The sequence below is a fragment of the Varanus komodoensis genome, unplaced genomic scaffold (assembly GCF_004798865.1).
Source record: "Varanus komodoensis strain SLA01 unplaced genomic scaffold, ASM479886v1 scaffold2, whole genome shotgun sequence".
Lineage (NCBI taxonomy): Eukaryota > Metazoa > Chordata > Lepidosauria > Squamata > Varanidae > Varanus > Varanus komodoensis.
Genome location: NW_025335568.1, coordinates 28,806,762 through 28,817,628, shown reverse-complemented (window position 1 = coordinate 28,817,628; position 10,867 = coordinate 28,806,762). Strand labels below are relative to the sequence as shown.

General features: G+C 42.4%; 1 protein-coding gene across 1 annotated transcript; it reads right to left on the bottom strand.

The window, feature by feature from the left end:
- Positions 1 to 539: 539 nt before the first annotated feature.
- SPRY1 (sprouty RTK signaling antagonist 1) lies at positions 540 to 9,936 on the bottom strand. Its single transcript, XM_044428775.1, has 3 exons — positions 9,785 to 9,936; positions 8,380 to 9,114; positions 540 to 4,586 (listed from the first exon to the last, which is right to left on the bottom strand). Exon 3 carries the CDS (start codon positions 4,529 to 4,531, stop codon positions 3,584 to 3,586), a length of 948 nt encoding a protein of 315 aa, XP_044284710.1. The 5' UTR covers positions 4,532 to 4,586; positions 8,380 to 9,114; positions 9,785 to 9,936; the 3' UTR covers positions 540 to 3,583.
- Between the last annotated feature and the right edge of the window lie 931 nt (positions 9,937 to 10,867).

Below are 10,867 nucleotides of genomic sequence, written 5' to 3'. Positions count from 1 at the left end.
TAGAAGCAACGATGAATTCGGAAGGATTGATAACCTAGTTTTGGTATCATCAAGATGCTAAGCTACAGAAAACAAGAGATGCTATCCATAGCCTGAAAAGAATTATGAATCAGGCGCCACTATGTGCAGGCTGTTTTGAATGATCTTGATACCTTTAAAAAGAAAGTGCACAACCAACACCTTTCTAAGATTCCAAATTGTAAGTAAAACTACGGAACACATCTAGAACAAGCAGCTATGTGTCCCAAGATAATGTCCATGTACCATTTGATTAATATAATTACAGCCTTTTGTTTTATCTTTGCATATACATGCACACATTATTGTATGAGCAGCATTTTTCACCTCATAACATGTTCAAGTTATGCATTTTATAATGCTCACAGAAGCCCTTTTCAAGCTATCTTGTGCATACTCACCAGATTACACAGTCATCACAACAGGAATGAACAAATAGTGTGAAGGAAATGCTGCATTGCTCAGATGTAAAAAGGTACAAATATTCACAAATAAGAAGTGAGGGAACAGTATGCACAAAGTGAGAAATAGATGTGCATTTATTGTGCAAAAAACTGATCATGTAGAAAGATACATTTGGAAAAAATATCAAAATATTACATGCTTATTTTCATTTGTGAGAGTCTTGAACAAATCAACTGGAGAATTAGGAAATGAAGAGATTATGTTTATTACACACCTTGATTAATTTGGAGCAATATGGAGATATTATCATGTAACAGTGTACTGCTGCATGCAAGAATCTCACTTATTCCTACTCACCAAACAAATGATTGCTACTAATGCCAAGACTTTTACCAGTGGTGCTCACAGAGCTGACAATGCCAACCCACGTATGTTCATCTAAGGCTTGAATGTCTTGGGATTACCCCATCACAACACCTTGTGCATGCAGGGATATTTCCTTAAAAGCAAACTGTACACAGAATCCCGTGTTTATAACTTGCCCTAGCCACACTAAGGTGCTTGTATGCAGTGTCAAGATCAAACCAAATTATAATAGCCATAGCTATACTTTATAAACAATTCTGACTTCTCTCTTACAAAAGGGACAGCTTTGAAGTCAAGTGATTAAGATACAGTGAGCCTTTTTACACAAACATTTTTAATAAAGCAATGAACAAGAGAAACACGGAATCTGTCAATGCTGCTTCTATCACAAGAACTGAACTTACTCAGTCCTTCTACATGAAGAGGGCAACTATCAACATAGTAATGGACACAAATTATCACGATTTAAGAAGCCTTTGTGCAGCAATATATGCTTTCTTCAGTAACCTAAAATAAGGAAGATAGTTTGCATACACTTTGTTTGCCACTATACTCCAATCGATGTAGTACTATGCCCTAATGCCTAGATGTAAGAAACAGCTTAGAACAGTAGCAAGAGGTGGAATGCTGTGCTAATTCTTATTAAAATTTGTTTAATCATTTGGAAGCTTATCATGGTAAACAGATCACAATGGAGCAAAATTCAAGAATTAAAATTACCCAAAAGCTTCCCAAAGTAATGGACTTGAGCTATACAAGGTATTTTTGCCCTTCTGATTCATATTCAAATACAAACTTTAAAATAGATAATACCATTCAACCAAAACATGTTATTTCTAAATATGGACAGGCACGTTTGGTATTTTAGAGAAAGCAAGCACTTAAGCCAATGTGCAGTGTTGTTTCCAAGATACCTTGTAAAGAGGCTAAACACAAGACTCCAATCACCATAGAGAACAGTGGTAGGAAACAGATTCAGCATGGAAAGCCATGTTGTAAATAACAAGTGATGTGGATGCAATTAGTCAGCGTGTTTTATGAATCTGACAGGTGCCAGACTGGGATGAGTTCACAAGTTACATTTATTCTACAGTACTTTTAAAGTCTGAAAGTCACAGCAACCTTTTAGGGACAGGGACACAATATATGGACTTCATGCAATTTGAAAAATTCTAGTTTTTGTAAAAATTGTAATTCAGGCATCTTCTTGCTCAGATCCTCTTTTCCAAATGTTTAGCAATTTTTTTCATGCCACTTTCACACTCCTATTTGCAGCCATGAGAACTAGAAGCTTTAAGATAACAATGGCGGGTTTGTAAGTAGTCTACAAAAAAACTTTATAGCTGCACAAATGTAGCTTGGGGACTATATGTTGTCCAGCTGACTGAGCGACATACAATACTTGTGTGAAGAATCTCAGAGCAAAAATTCATCTGAATGTTTTAAAGAAAATGTGATTAAATAAAACTAGAATACTAGCAGTGGTTTCACAGTCATGAAAAATGAGGAAGGAATAAAAGCAGCAGTACTCTTACAATGCAATCCTATATATGTCTAATCAGAAATGTCTTACTGAGTTCACTAGAACTACTCCCAGGTAAGTGGACGTAGGATTGCAGCCTTTACTTACTAATACTGCTAACAACTTATTGTTATATTAACAAATAAAGAACCCGAGACATTTTCATTAATTATTATATTTTCTGCATTATAGTTTAACATATGTACTTTCTTTGTGTCACCCTTATTTTCGTTAAGTATTGATATTTTGTTATATTCAGCCTGGAGTACATTTTTGGAACAGTCCTTTGTAATAAATATCATAAAATAGAGATTCACATAATAAATATTCTTTACAATAAAAAAGTTTTAACAGACCTTTGTCTTAAAAATAGTCAGAATTCAACTTTGTGTTTTTACATAAAATATACAAAAAGCACCACAATTTGTGGCTAAGGCAATAAAAGCAGAAAGGATTAAAGTTACTGAGCACATGGTTGTAGTTAAATGTCATTAAGCTGCAGAAATAATAGAAGTGTTAAAGAGATCAGAGAATGTTTACACAACCTGAACTGTATGATGCCTGAAGATTACTCAGATGTGCAGAAACTAACAACTTTAGTATCAAAAGAAGAAACATTTAAAAACCGAAAATTTAAGGCCTTGTACACATCTGAAAGCTATAGAAACCAATGAAGAAAGCTGTAGCCATAGCATCTCCAATGTGCAGTGAAGGTGGGGGAAAGCTAAGCTAGTAAGATTTCATTATTTGGGCCAAGAAGAGTTAAAGAATGGTGAAGGTGAAAACAAAAGGCTGGTTACAATTTCAAAAGAAGGCAAGACTTAATTTGCTAGGGTTGCACCCATATAACAAATGATTTTTCTTTCTTTTCATGGATTATGAAGTTTCTAAAAAATAAAAATAAAAAGGAAACAGATACAGTTGGTTAAAAAAGAGTTGCACAAAACAAAAGAGCATCTTTGGGAAGTTGATTGGAGAGTTGAAGATTTCTGAAAAAAACCAGGATCCTTGTGTTTTCTTTCAGGAGGGTATTATCAAAAAACCTGAGATGACTTGCCAAAGAAAGAAACTGGATGCAAGTATGTGGGTCATGCTTAGTAAAAGCCAAGAAAATAGATAGGTTTGCCTTCACTGTGAGAAGCTATGGTGCAAGATGAAGAGCTTGTGCATGAAAAAGGAAAAGAAAGAAATGGAGGAAGGGTGTGAAATGAAAACAGGAAAGCCAGCCACAACCTGAAGACAGTCTAAGGAACTGAACATCCCCCCCAGAAATCAGGAGGGCTTGCTTTGGCCCCTAGAAGGGCAACTTTCTAGCTTACGATAAACAGTGTTGGAGTTTTTGCATCGGCAGCCTGGACGATTGATCCGGTCATAACACCCTCGGCACAGTTTTAGGCATCCTTTTGCAGGAGGATAACAGACCAGGCAAGGCAAAAACAATGACATGGCCCCCATGCACAAGTACCTAGACCAGCAATGTGACTGGGAACAGGAGCAAGGATTATCCGCAAAAGAGTCCCCTTCATCATCATTGGAGCAATGGTAGAAAATGCATTTGACCAGGCACATACAGGTGCTGTATTCCACCATGCTCTCTGCTGAGCACAAGCACTGCCTGTTGCAGGCCAAGCAGGAGGGCAAGGCCCTGGGTGCGGTGCACTCTCCACATTTGCACTTTCCACACTGTTCACAGATAAACTTGTGCTGCGTTGAGTCCTCTTTCAAGGGACTTTTCAGGTCATCTACAATCAGAGACGATGGCTTGGGTTGCGTCCTGATTGGCCTTTCTGATCTGTGGCCTGGCCCTAGCCTAGATGGAGGTGACCTTAGCAGAAGCCCCTGCTCTGAAGAAGCACTGCTGTTACTTCCAGAGCTAGCAGCACTCCCAGTGCTTGTGGACCTGCTCAACACAGGAGCTCTTGTGTTGTATTGATGCAGCACATGCCCTGAGTGGCTAGGCCTGTGCTCATAATTATTATTCACATTAATCGGTATGATATCATGAGTCCTTTCTCGTTTTTCTGGTCTAGGAGCTGTCCGTGGAGTGGACTTCTTCACCACCGATGGGCCTTCAGTGTACTCATTGCTGCCCCTGATAGTCTTGATCTGATCCAGCGACAAGATAGTGGTGGGCTGAGCATCTCTTTGCCGGCTATCCAAAGAAGGCTGCTGAAGGACAACTACTGAACTGCCATTGCCGTGATGACCTTGGGACTCCATCTGTAGTGATCTCTACTTCTGGCATTCACCAGGAACCTGGCATGCATCTGAAATCCTAAAAGAACAAACAAAAGTTGGGAAGAAGGGTGAGTTGCAGAAAAAAAACAAAAACACCAAACATTCTATGACAAGCTGCAAATTGCCCCCGGTTCCCAATAACACTATCTCAGAAATGATTGGAACCAACAAGGGGTCCAAGCACCAGGACGCCAACCAGTTTAGGTAAGAGCAGGCTGAAATTTATGTTATAACTACAACAAAAATAACAACAACAACAAAAACTTTTCATTTCTGAATATGAAGTTATAAAATCACAAGCAAACATTATGGTCAAGGGCAGATGCCCAACTGCAACTCACACTACTAAAGGTTGCTGTGAGTTAGCAGGAGATTGCAATGTAAAACGTTCAGTGGCACAAGCTGAGCTACAGGACTGCACAATGTAGGAATGACAGAACCACATTCAGACTCCAAACAGTATGTGAAAATTCTTATTGGACAACTGCTGTACCTGTCAAAGTCACATTTCAAAACCTTATTTTAAGCCTTAATTCAACAAAGCTAGATTTTTAACTGTGATTCCATGACGCTTGTAGCTGATTAGCAATGGGGAAAGTATGTGAAGAATTATTTCTAGGTACAAATAAAACCTAAAAAATATTCTAGCACATCCATTAAAGCAAAACATCATGTAAACATATCCTGTTACACAATCGGGTTCAACGTGTTCTTGGACTGTAAGGTAGAGTGTAAAAAGAGAAGGTGGAGGTAGAAAAGGATGTCATATATCAGATGTTTGTGAATTTATGTCTAGTTTTTCTGACAAGTGATGAGTAAATACATATATTGTTGCAAAGCAAGCATACAGGAAGAGTTTGTAGCATACCTGACTCAGAGTTGTTCCTCTCATATTAGGCCAAAAAGAAAGAAACAGTAAGAAACAAAGCTATGTACTTGAACTGTTCTGGATTACGGTCTACATTTCTTGGATCCATTACAAGAAATGTAGTGGCAACCACCACTGTATCATCTATCAAAGTCATGTTGCAAACATAGGGATACAATTCTTGAATTCAGAAGCGTCCAAAGAATTCCTAACATGAAGCCTTACTAGAGACAGTGGAAGGTTTCTGGACAAAAGATTCAACAGGTCTTAAATACACCATCCCATTAGGTAATACTAACATGATAAGGCCTCATAAGGGAGTCAAAGCTGAGCAAATTGCTCAATAAGTTAATAATGAAGGAGAATTTTGAACCAGATACTTCCCAGCTCACTCATTTTCCCACCACATAAGTCCCCTTGGTTTTAAGATATTGGTTTTATGCAAGCTGCCTTAAAGGGGTCTAATAGGCAGAAAAGTGATCCACAAATTGGAAATAGTGGTGCTTATTTATAAATATCAAGTAACAGCAGTGCTTCTGTAATTATACAAATGGATTAAGTAACCAACAATTTGGTTTCCAACAACAAATGGAAAGTTCTCCACTCCTACATGCCTAAAACCCTAACAACTCTCCCCCCCCCCACACACACACACCCATTTCCTTCTCTTATGTGTGTTAGGTAAGATCACCAAAAGAATTCAGCAACAACTTGCTCCTCTTTAAAAGAAAACTCAGGACACAGAAGAAGAGCAAAGCACAGCCAAAGTTTTATCCTGTCCTGTATTTCACCTGATCAAAATGTAGAGTGTAAGATAAAGAAATCTGCTCAACTCAATCACACCTTGTCTGCTCCATGAACAAACCTTTAGCAGAGCACAAGAAAATACTAGTGGAAGGAACACAGAGGAAACCAGTTACAAGGAAGTTGTAAGCAGGAGAGGGAAGAAGCTGTCTTTTCTCTTTTTCAGAATGAGGCAAACACAAAATCACAAAAAAAACCCTGCCAGGCAGATTCATGTACAGCCTATTCTATCCAAGATCTAAATAATGCAAGCTTATCAAAGTTTACTCAGAGGTAAGTCTGTGTGTTCAGTAGCGCTTACTCCCCTTGTAAGCAAGGGAGCCATCACATCATCATTAGGATTGCGGCCATCACCACTACCGCCATCGTATTGTAATTGAGGAGCAGACACAAAGACCTTAAAGCCTTAATCAGGACTTAAACAAACAAAGAGGTTGCAGCATTTCTCCAGGTACTGTGGCTTTCAGATATCATCAGCGTTTTGCTCGTTTCTCTCCATTCAGTCTCTCCGAAGCCGCTGAAAGGCAGGCTTTTGATGGTGTGGGGGGTGCACTAAAATTCTGCTCTGAATGGACTTGAGAGAAACTAAACAGCACCAGACTGGCGAGAGGAGGAGGGTGGCAGGACTGCCCACTCTGCAATCTGAGCTCAAAGGAGGCGATGAATGCAGAACTGACGGGGAGGAAGGAAGAGGAAAAAATTATGAATGAAAACAAGGGATTTTTTTTCACCCCATTAGCAGGAGGAAGGGGAAAGGCTGAGGTTACCATTACCTCAGGGGGGCGGACTTTCCAATACTTAAAGCCGCATCGCCCTTCTTCTCTACCTTTCAAAGACCAATACGAAAGATTTGTGTGTGCTAGTTTGAGCACGCAGGGATCCCCCCCCCCCTCCCCCTTTGGTGCTTTCTATGGAGGTAGGAGGCGGAGTGGAAGAATGGGGGAAGCCTTTTTATCTCTCTTACCCACCATTTCCTCCTTGAAGCCTCCACGCCTCTCCACTGACCTGCTAAATTCTCACCCAGACTGGAGGGGAAATCCCTCAGCGCTGACTACATGCAATTAAACACACACACACCACTACCAACAGCAATAGAAAGAATGGTTTTAAGGAAATGTTTCACTAAGCTACTGACATCGTTTGCAACAGCCACGGACTAACAATACTTTTGAGTACTTACACAAAAACCACTAAATAAATACTCAGTATTACAGCATCGGCCTGTCTCCAGCACGTTCCCTACACAGTGTTGCATGTGCCCCAGACTGCAGTCCTATTAAAAAAAACTCCCTCTCATTGAAAATGTCCAGTTCACCCCTAAACATGTACTAGCAGGACGCACTGACATTAACTCCTGATGTTCAGGTTTACCTAATTCAGGTTAAACCATTTCAGATTGGGCAGGTTTGTTTCACAAGTGTCCTTTTCAGTGTGCCTTTTCCACACGCAAACTTGGTCCAGGTCAGAGCCATTTCAAAATCGGAATATACATTCTAGCCAGTGCATTTCCAATATCCAAGTTAAAGAAATGCCTGGAATGCAGTAGCGATAACATCAGTAATAGTAAATTGCAATAATTACAACACATCACGCAAAACAGAACCAAGCCACAAACTAGTTACAACCCAAAATCGAATCGTGTCAATGTCACCAAAGTTTACATTTCAATGTACGTTAGATTTATTCTCCTCTTAACAGGGGAGAAAAAAACTATCACGGATCCCAAAACTGAATCAAGGTTTTTGAAAACGTGCAAAACTACTTCCCCAACAGAAACACCTGGCAGCAAAGTTCGGTCACGAGTTAACTCTTTCATCGGGCTGTCCCACCCTCTTTACAAAAGCCAAGCCTATTCCTCGCCCAGAGCAGTAAGTTCTGAGCCCTACAATCCTGGCTGAAACACACCCCGCGTTGTCCTTTAGGACAAGTCGAGCTATGCACGTACGATCTCCAGCGAAGAGTGCGTGTCCTGCTGGAGCAGCCCTAGCCCCGTGCCCTCTCCGAGCGCACTCGCCGCCAAGGGCCCACACACAACCGCGGGGAAGGCGAGCATGAGGGCACCTGCTAGGGGCTTGAGCGCCGCACGTGCAGAGCAGGGCGGTCAGAATCCATATTGCGAGCGCAGCTGGGACGTTAAGGAGGAAGGGTGCAAACTTACGTCTTTGAATGGCAAATCCGCGTGAAAGCACCACCCTCGCTAAGTTAGATCCATAGGGTAGCGTGTAATGATAAAGTCTCAAAATGCCGGAGCAACCATTCCCAAGCGGGTGAGCTTCGCGATTCCCCCCGATCCTCGATCTCCACCTCCCGTTCGGTCGGAGAGGCCAAGTTCTTCTTTATTTCCCTTTCTTTCCGTGCGCACGAAGCGATCACGAAACACAGTTCCTGACGTGGAAAGAAATCCAACTTGCTTGGCCCCCGGACACCTTTCCTGACGAAACACGAACATTCATGGGGGTGCACTACACCGCCCTCCCCTCCAGCGACTTGTTCATGAAGCCCAACAGTTTTCTCCGCGGGCGACGGCTCGCTCAGCGCCAGGGAATCCTAAAGGACGAGGCTTCTCTGGCTGCCAGGTAAAGGAGATCGAGCTGCTTTTGCAAACCTGATCTACAGCAATTCAGTCGCACGCCGCATCCACACAGCTTGGAGAGAGTGCTAGTAAGCAGTGGGAAGGCTTCGGTAAAAAGGGGGCATTCGCGAAACAAGCTTGCCGCCGCCTTGTCGCTGCTCTGCTTTCCGCCAACTTGGAACTTGCTTTTCCCCTTTTCGAGGCGCCCGATTCCCCTCCCAGTCAAGCGCGCGTGCAGTGTAGAGCCCGACCGCTTCCTCGACTCAAGGCTCCTTTTCACCACATGGTGTTTCGCCCGCAGCTCTCTTCGCCGATCTTAGGCTAGGCAAAGTATAACAAGAAGAATCCAACAAAACAAAAGATAATAAGCAAGGGGGAGGAGAGGAGGGGAGGGGGGGAGAGGGACAGAGAGAGAAGCACCGTGAACAACACAGGCGCAATTCCCAAGAATGAGCAAGAGAGGCAATGGCTTTCTGCAAAACTGCCATGTGCTTGCTGCTGCGGGCTGGTTGACAGGCTTAATGCTCCGAAAGCACTGGGGGTGGGATTGCAGATACAATGCAACCGCGATCTCTCTTCGTCTGTACAAACGCACGCGCGCGCGCGCGCGCGCACGGTATTTGCAGCGAACCCCCGTGCAATCTAAAAGGAACAAACGTTCCAGCAGCACTGCAAATGGGGGGCAGTGGCAGTGGAGCACCCCAAATTCTACCACTATTGCTTAATCAAGTGTGGCTTGCTACGTCTTCGCGAAAGGCTACTTCCGAATTTAATGCATTTAAGGTGCTGCAGAACATTAAAGCTCGGCATTTAACTGATAATTATACTATCTACAATTTATTTTGAAAGCCTCAATAGTTCGTAAGCATTGAAGCTAGGAATTTGGTTGCATACAGTGATCTTGATTCAACACAGAGAAGAGAGCGAGAGATTTAGCAGCACCTGAGCTACTTCCAAAATGCCTTGCAAAAGCCTTCCAGATCATGATTACCGAAAGCAAAGGTTAAGAGCCGCTTCACAAGGCGCATCCGCAGCAACCGGAGCTAAATCCAAGTCGTCTACACGAAGAGGCTGCAGTTGCTAGTCGTTGTCGGCTGCGGCTATCACTTTGCAAGCTCCTATTTGCTTGAACGTTGCTGTTTCCGAATGAGCTAAACTCCTCACGGCAGCATTTCAGCGCCGAGCCCCCACCTCAGCGCGCCGCCACTCCCCCGATGATGTCAATCTGTCACTCAGAAAGCGGCCGGGAAAACCTGGAGTGGAATTTCCCCCTCACTCCCGCTACTATAGGATAACTGTTCCTTCTCATTCATTCGTTCGTTCATTCATGCATTTACCAATTGCAATGTTTTGTTTACCAGCCTTCTGCATTTCTTTTCACATCAAGAAATATTTTCCTGCTATTATTAGCACACAGTGGAATCCCCACGGCCAAGTGGAATTGCCTGTCCGCGATTACTTAACCCAAATTGGTCACTGTGCGAACACATATTCATGAACCTTAGTATTAGAATCAGGAGTACTACGAGAGATAACAGGTGTATCTCTCTCATCTCTTTAGGAAGTGGCTAGAGCGAGGTGCCTAATCTGCTGTGCAGTGCAGTCCTGTGCATCTTGACTTAAACATAAGTTCCATTATGGTTCTGCAGGACTCCAGCCAGAATTATTATATACAGGGCCAGGACTTGGTGATTATTTTGAATTAATTAAGCTGGATTCAAAGAGTATCATCTGGTTGGTTGGCTGGTACATTTCTATTCTCCCTAATAGCCAAAACTGTTCTGCATATTCACTCAGAAGTGAGTGCCCCTCACGGGGTTTATGCTAGACAAAATGTGCAAAGCATTGCATCCTTATTAACATTCCTCCCCTACCTTTTCCCAAAGGATTGAACTGAATAATGCTAACATAAGCCATAAGTGGAATACCCAGTTAAATGTTAGAACCTCTGGCCAGGTAGGGCCATGGTTGGCACACTAGCTTAAACTGGCGAGGGCAGTTCATGCCTCTACAGCGACTGTAGCTTCCAGTGTCAGAGATGGATCAAAGGGAACCCCCAGACTGCAAAGCAATT

Bases quoted from the DNA above. Each gene is read 5' to 3' on its own strand.
- SPRY1 (XM_044428775.1), bottom strand. From the start codon at position 4,531: ATGGAGTCCCAAGGTCATCACGGCAATGGCAGTTCAGTAGTTGTCCTT.